This window comes from Anthonomus grandis, chromosome 13, assembly GCF_022605725.1.
Source record: "Anthonomus grandis grandis chromosome 13, icAntGran1.3, whole genome shotgun sequence".
NCBI classification, from domain to species: Eukaryota; Metazoa; Arthropoda; class Insecta; order Coleoptera; family Curculionidae; genus Anthonomus; species Anthonomus grandis.
In genome coordinates, this window is record NC_065558.1 from 16,479,555 (window position 1) to 16,504,151 (window position 24,597).

At 32.6% G+C, this 24,597-nt stretch overlaps 2 protein-coding genes across 3 annotated transcripts; one reads left to right on the forward strand and one right to left on the reverse strand.

Moving 5' to 3' along the window:
• The first annotated feature begins 349 nt into the window (after positions 1–349).
• Positions 350–6,361, forward strand: LOC126744022 (SH3 domain-binding glutamic acid-rich protein homolog). Its single transcript, XM_050451331.1, has 4 exons — positions 350–512; positions 642–845; positions 5,784–6,000; positions 6,052–6,361. The coding sequence occupies exons 1-4, from the start codon at positions 468–470 to the stop codon at positions 6,141–6,143; spliced, it is 558 nt and encodes a 185-aa protein (XP_050307288.1). The 5' UTR covers positions 350–467; the 3' UTR covers positions 6,144–6,361.
• A 2,264-nt stretch (positions 6,362–8,625) lies between these two features.
• On the reverse strand, positions 8,626–19,678 carry LOC126743991 (zinc finger protein 239-like). Of its 2 annotated transcripts, none has more exons than XM_050451294.1 (5): positions 19,412–19,678; positions 14,645–14,924; positions 14,227–14,593; positions 9,472–9,737; positions 8,626–9,329 (listed from the first exon to the last, which is right to left on the reverse strand). In XM_050451294.1, exons 4-5 carry the CDS (start codon positions 9,701–9,703, stop codon positions 8,653–8,655), a joined length of 909 nt encoding a protein of 302 aa, XP_050307251.1. In that variant the 5' UTR covers positions 9,704–9,737; positions 14,227–14,593; positions 14,645–14,924; positions 19,412–19,678; the 3' UTR covers positions 8,626–8,652. The 2 variants fall into 2 exon arrangements, with proteins under 2 accessions (XP_050307251.1, XP_050307250.1); XM_050451293.1 differs by having other exon boundaries at positions 14,233–14,593; positions 19,412–19,674.
• Between the last annotated feature and the right edge of the window lie 4,919 nt (positions 19,679–24,597).

Below are 24,597 nucleotides of genomic sequence, written 5' to 3' on the forward strand. Positions count from 1 at the left end.
TTGGCTTTTATCTAATAAAATAATAAATAATTTTGTGAGGTAACTTTATATTTAAAAAAAAAACTGAATTCTGCATAATTATCGGGACAAATAATTACAAAAAAAATTCACTCAAGAAAAGGAACCACCATAGATTTATACTTCTGGTCACTTAATCAATTCGCTCGAAGTTGTATAGGTGCCTGATACAATTCTTAAAACCTCCTGATAGATTGTGCCAATCAGGTCCACACACGATGCAATCCGCAGGATCCCTGCAGATTGCCATTGTCGGAGCATGTATAGGGAGCCTTACTTTCTCCTGCAGTGTTGCCAATAATAAAATTACGCGTTAGATTGGCCAAAAAAAACAGGCGTGACCTCGTGTAGTGTCACCGTCCTGTCAAAAAATATTTTTATTTTTAGTATTTTGATATTTTTAGTTTAATTTGGTAGGTTATCGAAGGAATTTATATTTATTAACAAAAATGGTAGTTAAAGTTTATATTAGTGGAATTTCTGGTAACAAGGAGGTAAGAAACCGCCATTTTTGTCCTTCTATTTGAAATCGGCATCTTTATTTAAAACACCCTTAGAAATTTACAGAAAAGTGGCTTCATAGGAATAGTGGTATATAAACAGTATATAGACCGTTTTTATAGGTAAAAAAGCGACAGCAAAGAGTCCAATTAATCCTTGACTCAAAGAACATCAATTATGAGCTCTTGGATATTGCAGAGCCCAATATGGAAGATGCCAAGGAGTATATGCAAAACAACTCTAAAATGATGGGGGGAACAATTAGTGACCCTAATCCAAGGCATCCCTTGCCTCCACAGATTTTTAATGATGATGAATATTGTGGGGTAAGTTCTATAACATATATGGTAAAAAAAATCAATATATATATTACTGATATAAATAATCAAAAGCAAACCAGATAAGAAATAAATAATCCTCATAATGGAATTAAACAACTTGTGTTTATGGTGGAAAAAAACAATTCTGAACTTGTGCCAAATTGTTCCTATGAATGACAAAAATTTGTATTTATCATTCTGTTTAAAATGTGTAAACATCAGGTGGTAGTAAATGTGCCAATAATTTTAAAAGCAAAAAGGCTTAAAGTCACATTCAATTTTTCAAGTTGACAAGTTGTGTTTTACTCAATTAGGAGTATGGTCAGATTTTATGATAACATTCATTGTAAAAGCATGTAAATGTATGTCATGAATAAAATCAGAAAGCTAATCTTCAAATTCATAACTTTTAAAATACTAAAAATAGTCTGTTTTGCTCTTGTTGAATCCATTTTAAATTATGTTATGAGGCAAGGACAGGGTATATGAATTATCTCAGTTCTGTACAACACAAAAGTTGGTTTAGACATACTATAAGACAGTAATGTGCTTAATTTAAAGCAGTTATACACTACCACTCAAAAGTATTTGCCCACATCTGACTGTTTTAAAGTTATAACTAAAAATAATAAACCCATCAGTTATTCTTATGAAAAGGTTAATTTATAACAAAATGAATATAAACAATACATTTTTCAATTAATTAAATTTAAGAAAATCAAATTTTGGATTCATCTACATGTCCGCCTCGATTTTTAATAACAGCTTCACAGAGTTTGAGTAGTCTTCTAATTAATTTGTCCAAAGTTTCCTGAGGTATCTTGTGCCACTCTTCTTGGATGATCCTCCATAAGTCTTCTTTTGTGTGGGGCATGATTTGTGCACTTGTCTATCCAATTCATCCCACAGTAATTCGATAGGATTGAGGTCCGGTGATTGTGGGGACCATACCCATTTCAGAAGATGTTGCCTTTGTAATTGACCTAAATATTGCTTGCACAATTTCAATGTGTGCTTGGGGTCATTGTCATGTTGAAAGATGAACTTTTCCCCAATTATTTGAGTACCAGAAGGAAGTACATTGTCACTTAAAATTGTTTTGTAACCCTCTTTTCGAAGAATTCCCTCTATTCTAATTAGATCGCCCACTGCAGATCCTCCGAAACAACCCAACACCATCACCGAACCACCACCATGTTTAACTGAGGCCAACGTACAGTTCTCAGCGACCCTTTTATTGGCATAACGGCGAACAAAAACTCACCTCTTCGTTCCAAAAACCTCGAATTTCGACTCGTCACTCCAGAGAACTTTCTTCCAGTCATCAATGGTCCATTCTTTGTGTGATTGGGCCCATTCAAGTCTTTTCTTCTTATTAACATCCTTCAGTCGCAGTTTTAATACAGCCAGACGTCCTTTAAGACCAGCATTATAAAGTCGCCATTTTACTGTCGAAACACTGACCGCTTTTTTACGCTCCTTGTTGTTTTTGCTGTGGTTTCAGGGGCGGTAAGGCGTCTATTGCGTTTGCTTGTAATTATAATATGTAAATCCTCCTTTGAACTTGTTGCCTTTGGCCTTCCCGATCGAGGTTTGTTGCTAATAGTTCTCTGGTGAATTTCCTAACATTATAATCGACATTCCTAACATAATATCTTTTGTTTCTACCGATAACTCTTTTGTTTTAGCCATTTTAAAGAATGTTGAAAAACCAGCAAAGAAACTGTGACAATCGTCAATAAGGAAGCGAAATTATTTACCAATGTTACACAAAATCGATTCTTGAAGACTAAACACCTTTAAATGTTTCAAATTTCATCGGAAACGAGCTGTAAACAGATTAGTTTTTTAGAAGTGCATATTTTCACTACATTGTTTGTTATTTGCAAGACTATTTTTAAATATTCAATGTTTTTCATTGAACCATAGTTGATAGGTATCCTGATTAAGCATACATGCAATTTACAAGATACAATCTAAATATAGGTGTTTCTTTCTCTCTTCTTTTATTACTTTTTGCTAATTTTACTTATTTTTAGTTAACATAAGTTTTCTTTAAAGTTTAAGATATTTAATAATTAGTTCGGTAATACTTTGTTTATTTTGGTATATTTACATTGATTTTGCATATAAAAGTTCACCCGGTATAACACACGCGTTTCTTGGTAAATTGTTAATATTTAAACTCGACCTATCTTAAATTTCCTTACTCTCTTACTCCAATGTTCCTTCCATAAAGCCTTGCTCTTTTATCCTACTTTACCTTATGGACCCCTCGGGGCGAGAGGAGTAAGCTATTTGCCCGAGGTCATCCGCCAAACTTAAAATACGGAATAGGTGTGTGATACTTTTTATATATTATTCAGGTAGCATGTGAGTGTGGTGGCTGTGTGTAGTCACAGGCCACTACTTGATAATAAGTTTTTTTTCAATAGTTATTTTATTGTAGTAGTTGTTGTATTTATTATCATTGTGCACTGGTGCTGTAGCCTACTGCTACATACAGAAGGTTTAAGGTTTGTTTTACTGAGAATTAGTAATGTATTGTTAGGTATCATGGATTACAAAGTTAACTTAAATGATGACTAATATTATAAAATTGATAAAAAAATAGAAAAACTAGCTGCGAGTAAAATGAGAAACCAAACATTTATATTTATTTGCTAGTCATATATTTTTTTAAAATTTAATAGTGAGATAAAAACGAAAGTTTATATGTATATAGAATAACATTAAAACACATGTTGAAAAAAGCTCTAAAATACAAATTGGAAATCAGAACCACTTATTTAAAAAAAATAAATATATGCTTTAATTGCCAGATTAAGCCAAGACATGCCATACTAAGCCCTTTTTAAGTATATAGGATTTTTTCAACTATTGAGGCATGAATAAGCATAAAGTTGCCTTACTGAAACATTGAAATATTAATTGATGCATAATAATACAGCTTCATATTTTGGCCAGGGAAGCATGAGAAATGTATCTTTCGCATGACAACTTGATCTGTAGAATTTCAAACTATGATGGACTGCATATATGAAAAATACATTAATTATTTTTAAGATTTTGTTGTTACAAGATCTGAGTATTAATCCCTGATATGTCATATATAAGAGCATAGAAGACATTACTTCAAAGCCTCAAGATCTTGCTCTTCTCAATAAAATACAGAAATAAGCTGTCAAGACTATTAAATATGATTAAGGTCCATTATTACAAATCTCTTCTTATTAAAGATAGGAAGAACTAATGTGACAAACTTTAAAAGAAATTACCAAGTGTGATTGATACAAATACAAAAGGAATTAAATCTATAATAAATGATGAAGGTCAAGAAACTTCTGATTCTCATAATGGCTGATGAATTTAATAAATTCTTTTGCATGATCGGTAAAAAACTGCCCAGTGAAATAAAAGTCCTTAAAAATAAAATAACTGACCCTTTTCAAAGGCAAAACTATATTTTTTAATCCTATTATAAATCGTGAACTAATAATGAGCATTAATTCTCTTAAATATTGCTTAATGTAGGGAGACACAGCTAGTATTCTAAAAAGTTGTCACACTTTCTTGTTTGTGTCTTGTGTCTGTACTGTGACCTTTGTTATTGGAACAATATTAAAGGTCACACACTTTTTAGTCGACAGGTTTATTAAAGGATTTAAGCCATTAGAAGTTTTCTTGGACCTGTCAAAGGTGTTTGACCCAGTGAAGCACGACACACTCATAAAATTTAAAAATGTTAGTATAAGAGGTGTTTCACTGGATATGTTCAAGTCTTACTTAACCAAGAGATTGCAAGTTGGAAAAAGTACGACCTCAGTTTGTTGAGTGTGGTGTTTCACAAGGCACAGACACAGCTTGGCCCCAATCTGTTTTTAATTTCTGTAAATTCTCTATTGGAGCTTTTAACCTATGGTAAATGTGTAAATGCAAACTATATGTGTTGCTAATGACACTATCTTTCTAATTTTTTGAGATTGCCCTGGCCAAATAAACACTGGTTAGACTTGAACCTCTTAACCCTTAATATCAAAAAAACACATTTTTACCTTTGCAATGTCATTGAAAACCTTGCCAAAAGACTTATTCTTCACGACTGTAATTGTAAGAGAGATGCCTCATGCAATTACTCGCAAGAAATGTTTAGAAAAGATTATGCTAAATATGTAGGAGTCATTTAACCAGGCAAACCCATATAACGTTTTTAAATAATAAATTAAGGAACTTTATTTACAAAATTTTTGAGCTTAGGCAAGTTGTTTCCTTTTCATTGCTAAAAATGTTTTATCAAGCACTGGTTGAGTCAGTTTTAGAAATGGAAGTTTTAACAATGTGATAAATCACCATACTATTGGGACAAGGTCACTTAAAAATACCAAGTTTAATATTCCAACTCTATAATTTCCATCTACTCAAAGACATTTCTTGTATACTACCCAAAGTAGTAAACATACTTCCAAGTGAATTAAAAAATGCACCAAATTATAACAAAATAAAAAATAAAATAGGCCTTTGGTTAATTAATAGTTTTGATTATATTTATACGTGTTTTAATAGTGCATCAATGTAAGTTTATTAGGTAATTGTTTGATAAATTATTGCTCACAATTATTACAGTAGGGTTGACATTACAAATTTTGTCAATTGAAATTTTCAAAATTTAAGTGAACGCGATAATTTGTAGGCCAGAATTTTTAATTCAAGGTGCACACGCAGACTTTGGTTTAATATGCTCCAGAATCATACTATAATTTGTTAATTAATTTGAACTTTTTGGGAAATAAATACATTTTTGATTTGATTGATTTTGAGCTTTAATTGGAGGCTTTGAATTTTTTTGATTGGACATGACTTCGACCCTTTTTTTAAATTAAGCTTATTACCTAGATTATGGACTATTTTTCTGAACAATAATTTTATAAACATTAACTTGTTTAGGATTATGATGCATTTGATATGGCAAATGAAATGGATGAAATGGAAAAGTTCCTTAAGTTATCCCCTGAAGAACAGCCAGAAGCAAAAGTAATTAATGGAGAAACTAAATCTAAAGAAGCAACCCCCGAACAAAACGGTGATGTAGGTGACGAAAATGCTGTTAAAGAAAAATCACCATCTCCAGAAAAAAAAGAGTCATCACCCCCAGCTGTTGATGGTATGTTTAGCTTAACTATTTAAAAAAAAATGTTATTCGTTCATTTTCTAGGAGTAGGAGAAAATGCCACTGATGATCAAAAAGTGGCAGAAAATGATGAGAATCAAACAGTAGAAGAAACTGAGAAGTCTGAAGAGGCATAATTTTGCCTTAAAACACAATTTTTTCGATTGTGAATTCATCCTGCTTATTTATTATCATTATTCCTGTTATCTATTTCATTTGTTGTTTATTCGGTTAAGGTACTAATCTTTGCTTAAGATATTCTATTTGCTCTTATACATCTATTTAAATTTATTATACAACTTGTAAATATAATATCATTATTTTATTGACATTATATATATTCATTTTTATTTCATTACAGCGTCTTATTTTATTTAATTAGGTAAACTTGTCTGCCATGTAGAGGAACATGTTTCCCTTTTAGATTATTTCAGGAAGAATATAAAACGACACAAAAAACATAATATATAAAAATCAAACAAAAAAAAATTCAAAGTTTTGAATATAAAGATGCTGGGGATAAGTCAAGTGTGTATTCTCTGCTGTCATTTGCATGTTAACTTATTAGACCGATTCCATATTTGGTTCAATTAAAAAAACATATTTTTTAAACTATAAGAATAATTAATTTCTACGTTTGTCGCGTTGCATTACAATCCGTCATTATGGTAAAATGTCAGCATTTTAACAGTTTCAAATACTGCCAGGGTCTCTAGCTCATAACTGTGATATCGCGTATGTGTCTACTCATGTAGGCTATTGGCTTTTACTCACCTTGTTGATGTTGTAATAAAACCCCTGCAATATCATCCTTACTTGCATCGGTATGTACCTGGGTTTCGCAATCAGGGTTAAAAATTATTATAATTATATATATAATTAAAAAAAAAGAACTGGTGCATTCACTAGTGTAGTTTTAAGATTATCGAGTGCAGTTTGTTGTTCCTCCATACAAATCTACATTTTATTCTACTTTAACTACCTGGTTAATGGTCTCACTTGAATTGCAAACGGTTTTACAAACTTCCTAAAATATGAAGCCAGTCCTAAAAATTGTCGAGTTTGATGAACGTTATTAGGAACCGGAATTGCTTTTAATTCAGCTGGAGATCGCGCTATACTTTCTTTATTTCGCTTCCTAAATATTCCACAGAACTTTTCAAAAAGGTTTAAAGTAAGTCCAGCTTGACTTAAAGCTTTCAAGACTTCTTCTAGGCGTTCTAATCCTTGTTCTTTTGTTTCCGATATAATTAAAATGTCATCTAAATAGACCAGTACATACCCATATGCCAACTCTCCCAAAGCTGTTTTTATTGCTCTTTGGAACACCGCCGGAGTGTTAAAAAATCAAAATGGCATAGGATTTTAATGATAATGGCCATCAGGAGTAATGATATAAGCTATATATTTCTTACTGTTATCCGCCATTAGAATCTGGTGGTAACCAGATTTTAAATCCAATGTGGTAAACACAGCATTATTTGACATCCTAGCTAGCAAATCTGCTATCAAAGGTAGTGGATACCTGTTTTTTACTGTAATGTTATTTAGTTTATGGTAATCGACAATACGAGTATCACCTGCCTTCTTTTTAACCAACAGGATTGGACTACTATAAGCTGATGTAGTTGGTTCAATATTTTTTTCTAGCAGATCGGCTACAATCTGACGAACTTGATTCCTTTCTAATAACGACAAATGATACGGCTTGTAGCTGATAGGTACATATAAGACGGGTTCTATATGCATTTTTAAATCAATGTTACTTAATAGGGAAAAATTGGAAAAGGAACCGCCAAGCCAGAAAGAAACATAAATAATCTTGATGGATGGATATTATCTTAAGCAATCTTCACAAAATATATTTACGAACCCTGGTGAAAGATTAGAAAATGTTATCTGTAATCCAGATCGTAAATTGAACTAGGATGGATTTAGCTGGATTATTTTTTCGTGTAATGCGGTTCTGGTATTCAACTTCGAAATTACTGTCGCCTTGATCATGTATCTCCTCGACAAAAAGAGAATGACGACAAGACCGTGTGTTGATTTTTCATTTCCTTTAAAACTGTGATCACTCCACTTTGTGAGAAGGGGTTGAGGGAGCTAAGATTTAGATCTTGATGGGTAGGATTCTTCTGCCCCAACCACTTGTAGCGCTCTCCTCTGGAATGAGAGACCTTACTTACAATTTTAAGAATGAACTGCTCCACCATGGAGGCCTATTACAGCTTCACTCAACCGTCTTTAATTTCTGCAGCAGTTTTTTATTGTAAAATCAATGTAATTGAAGAGAAAACAACCAAGTTCAAATTTGATTAGCTGCGAGCGTGTCTTCCACCTTACGACTGGGCGGAGACGAGACAGAGGCGACTCACTCAAAGGCACTACGCGGGTGGTGGTTATTTATATAACATCAAAAAACCGTAAGCGGCATGGTACAAAAGCGACGTTGCCGCTGATAATTGTGTAATAATTAAATTGTGCTGAATTTGTCGTTTTCATCTGTTGTAGAAATAGAACAGATCCAAAAACCCCGTATTTGGGCTCTAGTTACATTTTTTTTTCAGAAAATTGTTGGGATAAAACTAATGCATTTATTAAAAGTAAAAACATATCTAAAATAAATAATTTATTAACTGAAAATTACATGGCAGCAAATACTGAATGAGGCGCGATTCCCTCCTCAAAGTTGACCATCAAAATATTCTCCTCCTCCTCGACGAAAAGAGGAGGTCGCGGTTGTCGTTCCTTCCTACATCTGGGCTCTTGCGAATGTGTCTTTCTGTGTGTCCTCAAAGCGGAATTTTGTCTAAACCGTTGACCGCACTTATCGCACGCGTAAGGCTTTTCACCCGTATGAATTCGCACGTGCGAATTCAGATCGTTCGATTGCGTGAACGCCTTTTTGCATACTTCGCACACGTACGGTTTCTCTCCGGTGTGTATACGGCGATGTCGACTCAAAATCCCGGACCGAGAAAATTTCATTTTGCAATAGTCGCACTCGTACGGTTTTTCGCCCGAATGGATACGTTTGTGTTTGGTTAGTGAGGAGGAGGTGGTGAACCCGTTTCCGCAAACATCACATACAAACGGACGCGCCCCTGTGTGTTTTCTTAAATGGGCGTCTAGTTCGCCCTTACTGGCGAAACCGTGGTTACAGGTGGAGCAAATGTGCGATTTTACCCCGCTGTGGCGCACTTGATGCTGTCGTAAGTTTCCCAATTGGTTGAACCCTTTACCACAAGTGGGACAGAGAAATGGTTTTTCTCCGTTGTGGGTGCGCAAGTGGTCTTTTAGGTTTGAGATTTGGTTAAAAGCTATAAACAATATGATTGTATAAAGTGATAAGTCAAAAAAAAGCAAATCAGGTAAACCCAGCTATCAAAGAACTGGGGTTCTCAGATTTTTTACTGATTGCATTAACAGATGTGTTTACCGTAACTTTAGAACAATCATTACCTTTAAAACAAATATCACAAATATGGGGTTTTCTGGAACCAAAATGTGCCTTTTTCCTCTCACTAACCCTACTTAGATGTGCCAGAATATGTTTTTTAGATTTAAACACTTTGTTGCAGTGGTCACAAGCAAATTCTCCGTCACTTGCATCTGCAGGTTCTTGTGATAAGGTATTTGATCTTTTGTGGCACTCTATGTGGTTGTCTAAGTTACCCTTTTTTGAGTAAGCCATGTGACAGTGTGGACATGAGAACTTTTGACTTTTACTGAAATAACATAATTTTTTTAAATGTTTTTATATTGGATTTTCTAACTAATATCTAACCATTTTTATAACAGCTAGTGTTTTTAGAAATTTTGTTAGAGATAAAAATTATTAGAATTCTTTGGGCCCTATATGAAGAGTTGAAGACTAGGTTTAGTATATATGACAATTAGATGAGATTTTTGCACTTGATACTCATTAGAAATCAATACAATTTCGTAGCAGTTGAACTAATTGGCATTTATATTATACTTACAATTGTGCCTAATTTATTTTTTTACACTCCAACCAAATTATGTTTATTTTACAGAAATTATATCTCTAGTATAAATTAATAAAAATTATAAATATATGTTATGCATATGCCTACATTTATGTGGCATTGATATGAGTATCACACCAGAGATTCCAACCATAAAAGTAGTATAAGTAATAACATAGGACTACCTAATAGATCCAAAGATTTTCAATTGGGGATTTAAATTCAGGGATAAAGTACCTTTCCATTAATGTTACATGATTATTGCTGAACTGTTTTTTCACAGTTTTGCTTGGTACCATACAACCCCTCATGATTATTTTCTATATATCTTGGACAAGGGTGCCATCGATTTCTATTATATGAATAAATCTGCGCCATGAAAAACATTCCAAAAACTTTTAAAGTAATTGTTGTATATTTAGGATAATTTGTTTACTCTTGGCCATTTCACATCTACTACCTAGTTCAAATGTTAGATTAAATGATGATGATGATAGATTAAAAAATGATCAAGCTTTTAAAAAAATTCTCTACAATTTACATTGATGTAAAGCTCCTTTTAGTTTAGTTTGGAAATGACTAAGTGCTAGTGGAGACATCACAAAATATAATCTCTTTCTGCTGAATTGTTGTATAAACCTACCTCTACATGGTGCACTATAAATACTGCCTACTCTAAATCAAAGTTTTTCAAGGATAAATTTATTTACAACAGTATTATTCCTTCATTTACATAAAAATATCAGTATTTCTAGGAAGACCAAGTATACTACAAGAAATTGGTTGTTGCTTCTTTTGAACACATTTACTTTGCATATTGAGGGACTCAAATAAAACATTGAAGTTTTGGAATAATCAAAGGCAAGAGAGTTTGATACAGTTGCAAGCTGCCACTACATAAATTATAGGGCCAAAATAGAAATATTATTCAGACCGATCAGGAAAGTGATTTTTAGTGTTTACAATGGTGTCATTATGAATATCAATATTTTCAACTTTTCATTCGACTCTTTGTAATGTTATTATGCTATTAGAGTTTAATTTGATTCCAGGACCTTTCTAAAACACTATTCCCTATATGATATAACACTTCATACCCAAAAATTTTTGTTCCTGTAAGAAAGTCAGACAACATACTTTGGAATATTAGGTTAAGATTTATATTTTCTGAAAAAAATAATTTAGATCCTTTTGTAATAAATTTTATTCTTTTATTACATAAAACAATGATTAATCATTAGCAAATATGAGTCATTTTTTAAAACCAACATTATTTTCTACATTATTAACCCTGGAATGCTACTTGGGGTACATTTGTACCCCATCATTAATCATATCTCAAGTTAAATGGAAGTGGGCGGGGGAACGAACGCCGACGTCTTATTAGTTTCAAGACGCGGCAAGTCAGTTCGCGTGCGACAATTGACATTGGCACACGGTTTTTTCTTTTCGAGATTTGTGATATTTGGGGTTAGCGCGTACCCCAGTGTAGCAGTTTAGGTTAAATATACTCTGTGATTATTTCGCTTCTCCGTAGATTTTGGTGATTATTATTATATGAGTAAGTATCTTTTTTTTTGAAAAATATGTCTATAATACTTATAAAATATTTTAGTTTTTTTTTAAGTTATTATATTTTTCTTTGATTTTTAAGTTATTATTGATTTTCTTTGTTAGGCTGCACGAATAATGGCTGGGCAGAAAAAGTTCTTCGACCTAACAAAGCCTGAAGATGTCGGAGAAATTTATCGCATTCTCTATGAATCTGATTCAGACAGTTTTTCGAATGACAGCGAGCAGGAAGATGCCGTTATACCTGATTTTAGAGAGGAGCCAGAAGAGGATGAAATACGCGGCAATCAAATCAATCTTCAATCAAATTCTTTTATTGCACTAGAACAGACTCAGGATACCTTTCCATCTGATACAGATTCGGAAGATAACAATATACCATTGGCAGAAATACAGGCGATCAACAGAGATATGGTGGAAATTTTACCAGTGCCTACCAAATTAAGGGGTAAAAATGGGTTTATGTGGTCAGGTAAGAAAGGCGCAATTCATCGTACACCAAAACGAAATCTGGTTTTGCATTTACCTGGAAACAAAAACGAAGCAAAACATATAACATCGGGAACTGAAGCTTGGAAATTATGTTTCACTCAAGAAATCTCGATAAAATTACCCAATATACTTATAACGAGATCCAAGTTCAAGGATTGAAATATTCAAATAAGAACGATGACCAAGATACTGATGCACCTGTTATTACGCCAGTAGGTAAGAGACCCTCTTGGACTAAGGATACAAACAGCCTTGAACTCCAAGCACTTTTCGGGCTATTTTATTATGCCGGTGTTATGAAAATGGCCGGAGTTTTGACCAAGGAACTGTTTGATAAAGACACAGGAATTCCAATATTGCATGCCCGAGGCACGCTTCAGGTTTTTGATAAACTCTCTTCGCTTTGATGATAAGCAGTCCAGAGCTGAAAGAAAAGAAACTGATAAGCTTGCAGCTTTTCGAGAGGTATTTGAGAGGTCAAGCATTAAAATGAAAAACCTATATACTCCTTCAGAATATATTACAATTGATGAACAATTGGTTGGTTTTAGAGGGCGATGTCCTTTTAAAATGTACATCCCTTCAAAGCCCAATAAATACGGAATCAAAATTGTGTTGTCCTGTGATGCCAAAACAGCTTTTGCACTTGATGCTGAAATTTATATAGGAAAAGGTTCCACACCAACTGATGTTCCTGTAGCTCAGTATTACTGAATAAGCTAACCAGTTCTGTCCAAGGAACAAATAGGAACTTGACCATGAATAACTGGTTTACTTCTGAGACCTAGACTATTGAGACCGCGAAACATCTTTTGGAGAGGAAAATTACCATTGCTGGTACTGTGAGAAGAAATAAAAAAGAAATTCCTGAGTCGTTTTTGGAACTCAAAGAAAGGAATCAGAATTCTGCCATATTTTGCTACAGTGGACATCTGACACTGTTATCATACTGTCCACCCAAGAGTGCTAAAAAAGCAGTAATTATGCTTTCGACAATGCACGAAAAAGGTGATGACCATTTACGACCAAGTTACCAGAAGTTTTTCAATTTTATAATTCTACAAAAGAAGGAGTGGATACTTTAGACCAGTTGTGCCACACTCATTCTACTGGTAGAAAAACACGTCGCTGGCCATTATGTATGTTTTATAATTTATTGGATATTCTGGGATATAATTCAATGATTCTTTTGTGTGGCTCTGGTGAAGTGAATAAAGAAATTGTAAAGCACAGGAGAGAATACCTCAAGAAGCTTGCCCTTGACCTGGTCGGCACATGATGAGTCGTTTGGAAGCTCCAACTTTGAGGCGCGAACTCCGTGAACCTATATGTAGGGTCCTCAAGATAACCACTTCATGATGTTTGTAACATCAAAAAAAAATATGCTCAGTGTGTGCCGCATAAACATTTTATTATGGATGTGCGTTAAAAGTGTTCTTAGAGACTCGGTTTAAGTTATTATTTTTCTATAAGTGAATAAATTTTTCGTTTTTCTAAAATACGACGTGTTTTATTTGGGATACGGTTGTACCCCTGTATAGCAGATGCAGAGTCGGAAATAAGTGTAGCATTCCAGGGTTAACAACCAAAAGAAATAATAAAGATCGTCTAATAATCGTCTCGATAAATTTGCCCTTTGTAGTACACCAGATCATTGGACTATATTTTAAAAAGAAATATCTCTACAATTCGACAAAAGAAATTCAAGTGGTGAGATAAGATGTTGGCCTTTCTCTTGGTATTTCTGGAACAAGCTGTTTTTGAATATCGATAGAAGTAATAAAAGTGCGTTTTTAGCCATACAGGCTAGGACAATCATTCCACCATCAATCGATTATTTTTTGACAGTTTGCTGAAAGTGTTTTTTAACATTCTAAATGTCCAACTCAATGTTCAATAACTTTTTTATATCTCCAGCCATGATTCAAAGCAACATACATGAAATGAAAAATTTTTTTTTTCATTTCCAGGATATTTTTATGAACTTACAGATTTCAAGAGAAACCAAAATTATGTCTTTGTTAAATAAGTAAATAAATATTGTCCAAATTGTAAAAATATTAACATGGTAATTCTTATCCCTGTGTCTATTAATCACAACTGCATATTCAAATTTTAAACTGATAAATTAAATAATAAACAAAATATTAAAATAAATGCTTACCCTCACCTTTTGTTCTGACAGTGTCTTTTAATATGTTTTCTAAAGCTGTTTTCATTTTCCAACACTTTTTGGCACAATTTACAAGTTATAGTGTCCTGATTACTCTCTGAGTGTTTTTCAACATAATGCTTATCCATTATAAAATCTTCCAAAGTTTTGAAATCACAAACTGAGCATTTAAATCCCTCATCAGGTATAAAACTTTTTTCAGATTTCACATCAGAGGAGTCTGAATCTTCAAAATCAGGTAACTTTGAGGCATGAGCGATTTTATGTCTTAAAAGTAAATCTTCTCTGGTAAAACGTTTTTGGCATATTTCACATAAAAAATCCTTGGATTTTTCTAGTTTAATTATCTTAAACAACTCTACAAAGAGTGCTTGTTAAAATATTTTCAATAAAAACTTACATAACTTACCCTCCCCTTTCAAAACCTCATCATCATCAAATTCATCATTGCTAAAAGATGCATTACAAAAAGGTGACAATGCATCAGGTTCTGGTTCATTATTTTCTTCCAAAGCAGGTTTATTATCAGGGGGTTTGTCAAGTATCTCACTTTTATAAATAGTTGTTTCAGTCTTCAGTCTTAATTTCTTATCATTTACTTCACAAAGAATTTTGAAATGATACATTTTTAATGATGTTTCTATACATGAGGCACAGATTTTTTCTGGGAGGCCATCCCCTAATGTAATCTACAAGTAAAAGCTGAAATAATGTAATATATCATAAAAAATTTGTAAGAGTTCTAATAGAAAACTAGGATTTGAATATAGTAATTATAATATTCTATTTAATAATTGTATGACTAAAAGAACACTCTATCCTAGAGGCACCCAAAACAAAATGAAAACCCCAAAGGAATACCAAACTAAAACTAATAGTGTAAGATCTTTGTATTAGTAATAACAACACATAGTCTATTATTAATATCTAGAATTAGTTTATCTAATATCAACTTAAAACAAAGACTTAACTAAACTAAATATTTTATATTACATAAACATTAACATTATTTCAGATCTATTAAATCTAAATCTTAGAAACTAAATAGTTGTAAATAGTGTTACCAACATTTCTAGGTTATACAAGAAATAAGTAGTTGCCAGCTCAAGTGATCAATTCTATTCTTGTATAATAGGAACAAAAAACAACTGATTGCTTAAGTTGGCATAGTAAGATATATAAGTTAAGTTGTTCAAGAAGTAACTGATGGTCAAATCATCTGATTTAAAACACAGGTACTTTAAAAATATGCACTAAATTTTTTTTTTGAAGAATTTAAAGGTGAATTAATCACCATTAATTTTATATATAATCCCCAAATATCTGAGTCAAAAGATTCTCGACAAGTTTATTCTCAACCTCACTGTAGGGTGTGGGTATGATAAGTAAGATATAGTAAGAGTAAAAAAAAAGAGTTTTGTGTCAGCTTCAATATTCTTATTTGCAGATGTTTTCTATTATCATCAAAGGAACTCAATAAAAGATCTAAGTCAATCTAATATTAGGGTTGCCAACCCTCCCCCGGACTAGGAACTAAAACAAAACGACAGCGAGGCGTCGTTCGGGTCAGGATTTTATTTTTGCGTGGCTATCGCCATCCTACGTATGGATTTTACCGACGTCCTTTCTATTAGTTGTGTTTTCTTGAGGTTCATAATATGGATCTTTCTAGCAGTAGTGATTCAAGTGATGAGATTGATTGGGTTGGGCAAATAAGTGTTGACCAAGATGATGATGAACAAGAAAAAAAATTTCCGATATTTGAGACAAATAACCCAAATCAAGAGGAGGCTGGACCTTCTGTTAAAAAAACTAAATGGAATGTAAAGTTTAATAATGAATGGAGCCAAACTTATTCTTGGATTGTTAAGGGAAAAGATATTTTACAAGCTAAATGTACGATTTGTGAATCACAATTTACAATAAATCACGGCGGAGAAAACGATATAATTAAACACATGAAAACAGAAAAACACAAGAAAAATTCGGCTAAAGGTTCACAAGAAAAAAAAATTGATAATTTTTTTTTCAAAAAACAATTTAGACTTGGATTTAACCGCTCAAGCAGAATGTGCTTTCGTTTTTCACTCTATCAAACATGCTCATAGTTATTTATCAACTGATTGTGCGGGAAAAATATTTAAAACGATTTTTCAAGACTCAAAAATTGCCGAACGTTATTCCTGCGGTAGAACCAAAGCAACAAAAATTGTTACAAACATTCTTGGCCCAGAATCTAAACATATTATTTTAAATGACTTAGCCAATAATCAGCCATTCTGCATAGCAACTGATTCGTCAAATAAAGGGAGTGTTAAAACATTTCCCCTTGTTATTAGATATTTTAAAAAGGACGTTGGTGTTTGCACAAAATTGTTGAAATTTTATTCGGCCACCTCAGAAAATTCAGAAGATATTGACCAAAAGTTTGGTCGAAAGTTTGACAGAAGCTAACTTAAATATTTTAAACGTTACGGCTTATTGCGCAAACTTCCGTAAACTTCGGCAAAAAGCAAAGTGTTATTACTGAACTCAACAAATTAAATCAAAATATTATTCCTGTTGGATGTGTTTGCCATATCATACATAATGCCGGGAAGCACGGGCAAGTAGCACTTAAGTATGATGTTGAATCTTTAGTTATTAAGTGTTACAATGAATTTAGTAGTAGCACAAAAAAGGTGCATGAATTAAAAGAATTTTTCATTTTTTGTGAAGAAGAATGGTCTGATTTATTAAGACCCGTTCCAACAAGATGGCTTTCTTTAATTCCTGCCACTGAACGTCTTTTAAAACATTTTAGTCCCGTTAAATCATATTTTCAATCGCAAGAACGATCCCCGCCATTACTGGAAACTTTTTTTGAAGATGAGCTTGCTGAAGCTTATTTAGGTAAGCACATATTAATTATTTCAACGTCATAAAATTTGTTATTTTAACGTTTTTTCCAGGTTTGTGTGTCAAGGTATTAATCTTTTGCTGGTGAAAATGTTTGAGTGTTGTTTCTATGATAAAGATCTTTATATAAAATAGTATTGTTCTTCTAAGCTACACATTTTTTTTTAATTGTAGGTTTATTACTGAATATCGGAAATTCGATGCACAATACAATAACTAAGTTAGAATCTGAAAAAACGTTATCAATAGAATTATTTAATATTATGCAATCACTGAGGTGCTCATTAAAATTAAAAAAGGAACAACAATTTTATGGATCCATAGAGCTTTCTCTATTAAGAAAGTGCAATGATCACACGAAAGTTACCATGTTTAAACGAGAAGCAGGTGTATTTTTGGAGAGAATTATAAACTACTTGGAGAAATGGTAAATATTTTTTATAAACTATTAACTTAACTTAACAACTAAAGTAGTTAAAAATGTATTTAAATTAATTTGTAGGTATAACTTTGGTGACGATAATAAGTTTAAATCACTTAGTGCAATGGCTTTGCAAAACAAGCCAAATATGAATAACTTTTTGAAAATTTGCGAAGATTTCCGTATCGAAGTTAATAAAGATTTACTTTTTGATGAATATGTTACCTTACTAGATTTTATAGAAACATTTTCAGGAAATTTTCATGAGCTAACTGCAGATCAGCAATGGGTAGCCTATTTCAAAAAAAGTAATGCCCCCAATTTTTTTAAAATTTGCTCATTAGTTTTCTCCCTTCCGCATTCAAACGCCATGAGCGAAAGAATTTTTAATTTAATGGGTTTGGCATGGAGAAAAGAGAGAAACCGACTGGAAATAAAAACATTAGAAACCGAATTAATGGTCAAACATAATTACACCCAATCTTGCCAAGAATCTGCTAAATTTTTAAAAAAGGATAGTTCACATATTATAAAAAAGGTTAAATCTAGCCAAAAATATTAATAACCTTTAGTGTGTTTAGAGTTTAGTGATATTTTATTTTTGCAATTACATAAATAAATTTTGTATTTAGTATAGGTATTTTTCTGTTTAGTTTAAGGTTTTAAAAATAATTTTTTTTATGTTGTTATTTGTTTTGACTTATTTGTTTTATCCTGGAAAAATGTGGCCAAGACTTGGTAAATAGTTGCCAAAAAAAATTATCTTTATGTTAAGTTTTCTAAGTTGTGTTTTATTATCTATAATATTCTCATGCTTTTTATGCCAAAGTGTGGCATAATTAAGGTGTGAAATCCCAAAAAAATTTTCCTGCGCCTCTATTTATTTTCCCCTCAAAGGCACTATCCACCTCCCGCTTTTCAATTTTTAAAATCTGGCAACCCTATCTAATATATCCCAGGAAATATATCAGTACAGTGTTGATGGCATCTGCGACAAGCTGATCTTTTTACCATTCACATTTTACTTTCTTATGGGGCTACATCAATTGGGTTACAATATACAATGAATAAAATTGTAATTTGCCCAAAAACTTAAACCAATATGTGGAAAAAGCAGTCCCCTCCTTCCCCACACAAAATACTTCCAACTAAAATATTTAATTATATTCTTAATATTATAATATTAGGACAACAGTTTTTATTCCAGATTTTAGGCATAAACTGAAATAGTGTCATTACTAAATTACAATTTCATTCACTACAGGTTATTTTTATGCAGCCTGGCAATCATTAAGATGAATAAAATGTTTTATCAACACACTAAGGTGAATCTTGGTAAGTATTTCAAGGATTTTGATCTTCTATATAATTTATGTTAGGATTTTTTTTCTTTTTTGAGATATCTGCAATGTCTATACTTTTATAGCTTTCCACCTATGATTGTATCAATAAGATGTGATTAATCTTTATCTACATATGCACCTGACAAAACTTATCTAGCTATGCCTTGTAAAAGTTAATAATGGGATAAATAAATAAAAAGTATAGAGACAAGGATATAGCAATTGTATTGAGGAGTCTAAGTAGCGTAAAGTAAACCTGAGGGAACTTGGAAAAATAGGAATTCTCCCTCTATTTTTATATATTCTCCTGTGATAATCAATATAATAGTTTAGATTAGGATTAAGCTGAAATATATTTAACTAATATTTTCAAGGGCCAAATAAAAAGACTTGGTTTTGATTGTCCTTCGGCTGAGGTTGATAACAAGCAGAAATAATAAAACCAAAGATAATATTGATGTATTTTTTGTTGATTTACCTTTGAATCCATGGATTTTAATGTAAAAATACCTACCTGTACTTGTGCAAAAGAGCAAATGATTTCAGAGAGGTGCATCCTAGTGTTAATTCCCTCAAAATCTAAATGTATTGAAGTAAATACGTGTTGGAACTCGCCCGAATTCGATAAGCATATCCTACAAATTGATTCTTCCATCTTTCCAAATAAGTAAACAATAAAATATTGACATAAATATAAACAATAAACTTTTTGGAATCAATGGAACTTGGAATGTTCCAGAAGTCTGGCTGACGTTGACAGTGACAAGTGCAGTGTTGCCAGCCATAAATTTGGAAATCCACTAGAGTGTATCATATTTTTTTACTACAAATTCTACCAAATTGGGTGTAGAATTTTCTACTAAAAAATTTACTAGATTGTAGATAAATGAGGAATCTTTTTCTTTAGTCTTACTCATAGACACAAAATTAACATTGTGTTATTTTTCCTTGAAAATTTGTAGACAGGAAGACAAATTTTGTCTTCTTGGAGTGAGTTTGAACATGTTTCGCGCTTGCTTAGGTGTTGATTTTAATTTACATTTGCCAGGCGGACGTTGCGCATTACGCTACTGCGCAAATCCTAGTTCGAGAATACCATTGTGGAGGTAGCGAATTTGCCTTACAGGATTTGGCTTATCCAGCACAGGCAAGATATCTGTCCTCCCTCTAATCTTCTTGTTTACGCCATAGGAAACATACCAAAAAGAAGTATTAATCTATAGAAACATATTTAAAAACAATATACATATACAATATACATATTTATATTTTTGGTATATATCAAAAACACTTCGATGTACGTCACAATATCTTGAGACGTACAACATCTTGTAAAAAAAAAGAGGGATTTATTTCCAACAGGTTTGTTACCCAATTAGGCAGGAAAGAAAAAAGAAAATACCAAAATATGTATAAAAATGGAAAATCAAACTGCTTAACATTCTATGTATTTGATATATAGTATAGAAAGACTCTGCATCACCTATTTACGTTATACTTTCTATCATGGACCTTAAATTGTCAACAAAAATATCGAACCGTTCATGTAAATTAGTATTAATATAATTCTGACTCATTATATTAATAGGAAATTTAAACAAAATATTAGTCCTAGCGGGATTTACATAAAATAAGCCAAAATGCGTAGAGTTTATTCTTGGTACCCGAAAATTTAATCCAGCCAAAAGGGTGGGACAGTCAATATTGTTATGTATAATGTTATATAAGAATTTTATGGAAAGAATTTCTCTTCTTTATGCTAATGGTATAATATTAAATTTATTTAAGTATAATTGACTATCCAAGCCTCTGACTGGAAAGACACCTTCATCTCTAAACCAGAGATACTTCATAAACTTGCGCTGAATGCGCTCAATATCATCTGTCAGGTAGCTATAAATTGGGTACCAAATTAGAGATCCGTATTCTATTTTTGAGCGTATGTAAGAGAAGAAAAGTAGTTTTAAGTATTAATATTTCCAAAATGCCGACAGCTTCAATAAATAAAACCCAACAATTTGGCAGAGTCAGAACTTTTTTTTGCTACATGCTTGGCGAAACTTAATTTCGCATCATAAGTAATTCCCAGATCAATCACCTGATCCACACTGCTAACACAACATTATTTGCTCTATAGTCAAAATTTATTGGCAATAGTTTTCTAGAAAATAAGAGAATAGAGCATTTATTAACATTTAAATATAGTCTATTGACATTGCACTGCAATTCTCTACTTTATTAAGATTTACCTGAAGGAATTCGCAATCGTCTTCAGTATCTATTTTTGTGAACAATTTTATATCATCCGCAAACAGTAAACTCTGACAAGACAGTAATTGGGCGAGATCGTTTATAAACAATAAAAAGAGAAATGGACCCATATTAGATGTTTGCGGAACTCCCGAGCACACTTCATATATAGGAGACTTAAAGCCTTCATATTCAACAAATTGTTTAGGACCTCGTAAGTAAGATTTTATTAAAGCAACTAAATCCTTAGAAAAACCAAAAAATGTTAGCTTATGAAGAAGTACAGGCAGAAATAAAGGTATATTACATCAACCTGACCTTTATTATCCCAATGCTGACACAAATACTCATTTAGGCAAGCCAGGTTTACTGTATACGAACGATTTTTGACGAAACCAAAATGATTAGGTGCTATGTCTAATTTGACATGGGCATATACTCTATTATAAAGAACTATTATATTTAACTATTTAAGTTTGGAGAAATTACATAAGATCGATATAGCTCTGTAATTTTGAATGTCGTTCTTTGGTCCCTTTTTGAGTATCGGGGATATTCTTGCAGTCTTCTATTTATCGGAAAATACTGTTGAAGATAAGATAAGACTAAATATGTGAGCAATAGGCTCTGACAAAACGCGAATACATTCTTTAACGACAAGACTTGGTACTCTATCGGTACCGGAGGTCAACTTACTTTTTAGTTTATTAGAGGCGGTGACAACTTCATCTTCCGAAAAATTATAAGAGCAATTTGGAGAGTTATTAATAGTCTGGCTCGATTCAATACCAACATGATGGGTCCGACTCATTATATAAGCTTTGAAAGAAAGTTCCAAATGCATCAACAATTTGCTGTAGATCTTTTATTGTACGATTCTGAAACAGCATTACTTTGGGAATACGCGAAATTCCTTTCTTCTGCACATAGTTCCAAAAATCGGAGGAGTCTCTAATTCGATTTTCAGCTTATCGAGAAAATTCTAAAAAAGCAATCCTAATTGGTTCTTTAATATTGCTTCGAACTATTTTAAACTGATTTTCATAATAATGAGTTCTATATTTCTTGAGTTTTTTTCCGAATTAAATTCTTTAGTTTGATATTTTTTATGATATCAGAATTAAACTAGACTGGAAATTTATATTTTTTGACGATTTTAAGTGGAACTGCTCTATGAAATATTTCATTAAGTGTACTGTAAAACTAAATGTTATCGTAATAGTTAATAAACATTCTGTGAAGATTCTGAAATATTTGAGAGATTATCTGTGTAGGCAATTTTGATATTCCTATAACATTTTATTGTAACATATGCGTAAGTTCTGAAAACTGGAGTCCCCTTTTAGGGTCAACATTGGGTCCAATGTTTTCTTCAATTTATGTAATTGATCTAAGTTTTGATAGAAATGCCAAGACACCACATTTAATACTGTCAGAAGGGTGCTTGATGATGCCAGGAAAACACAATCAATAGCAAAGGAATGTTTTTCTGCGAATAAAAAACGATAAGCTTCTCACTGACTTAAGAAGTGTTACACCCAGAAGCAATAATTTCTCTAATTTAGTTTTTTTTGGCAATGAGGTAGTCTTACATCAAGAATGAAACGATAACATATGCAAGAATTTTTATAGACAAGTTATAAGAAAAAAATTATTGATGTTTTTGGCGACCCTGCAACTGGTTACACTCCTGTATATATCTAGGCATCGACAAAATAAGATGATCGATGTCTGGTTGCGGCACCTTATTCCTAGCAACTCAAACTTCATGAATTAGCTGTGTTAGAGCACAGAAGTATATATACATTTGTGTAAACAAGAAAAAGGACTTTGCACCCTAGATAAGGCAGTAAAGTGGTTTTGTAGAACATCATTAACATAACGCGCAGCAGTCATATTGCCTTGAACAAAGAGAAGCGGTGATCGGCTACCATAGGCAATACGTCAAAACCTCCAATTGTCATTGTTACTCCAACAGTCCTATGTCATATGCCTGTTAATAGCAAATCCATGCCTGTTATTAGCAAATCCAATGTCACGCTGTTCTCGACAATGGCGAGAACCGTTACCCTTCTACGGCCATTGTCCATACCTAGAGAGAATTTTAATTCAATTGCGAAGACAAAATAACATTATGCGTTCCAATGTGCCGTTCCCTGCTCCAGTTAAAAGGTTGACGACAGTGGTCCGCAGTCAGAGGAAGCACGAACCGTGGATGGTATGAAAAAAATCCAAAGGATCGAATGCGATACAAGAATGTACGCATAAGAACAGGTCTAACCTTCTTCTCCAAAGCATTGGTCAGCGACCTGACGCGTAGTAGCAAAACGGTCTCGTTGTTACTATAGCATGGTTTAAATATATTCATTATGTTGCCGAAGAACCAAGTTGAAGAAATTATTCCTTCTGGGTGTAACACTTCTTATGTCAGTGAGTATAAGTTTATTCAATGCAAGAGTTAATAATATTTAGCAATAAAAGAACTCCTATAATCCTCTTGTACAGTTGCATTAGTTCCAAATTCCCTTATCAATCTTTATATATCTGCAATATGAAAGCTAAATAAAGAGGTACCCTTAAAACGATTCTTATCAACAATTTTTTTTAGTTTTGGTCCCCTCCTTTCTTAAAAGAGGCTACGAAAAAATCAGGTATTTCAGAAGCAGTTCCAATATTCTGAGGTATTTCTACAGACTTAGATTTTTTTACGTTTAACCAGTAGCAAACTGGCCGTACAGGATGATGCCTTTTGGCCCACCTAACAATGCAAGATATCTTTCCTCCTTCAGTCTTCTTGATCATATAGTAAAACAGTTATTCGACACTTGTTGTGAACAAATGCCTGATCATGCCTGTAGTAATTCTGAGGACAAAAAACAGATTTAGTGCTGTGGTTCAGGCGTGATACTCGAACACCGTACAGACTTTCACATTTATATGTATATAGAGATAAATATACAGAGTGTTCTAATAAAAAAAACAAAAGGCTGAATTATATCTTAAAAATAGTAAATATGTAACAAAAATCATACACTACACTACTATGTTCTACAAAAAAAGATATAAGAATATTATCTTAAATTTTTTCAAAAAGTTGAATAACAGAGTTAAGTAGGGAGATCCTAAAATGCAACATTTTAAAAAATATCTTAAAATTGCAAACAACCTGTATCTTAAAACTAAAAGTGCTACGGAAATTTTGTTATCGGCATCGTCAGCTTTAAGAAAAAATAGCACATTATCGCGAAAACCGCATCCCGTCAACGTTAAAAAAAACGCAAAAAAACCTTGTAAGAGTACCCATGGACCACCCTGTAAGAAACACCAACGAAAAACCAAAAATTCATCATGAATAAAACTATTACACAAATATATAGATTGGTGATTCTCGCGTGGCATCAATCCGGCTTCACATTCTATTGTTTTGTTACCAGTCCCCTCTTCTACCTT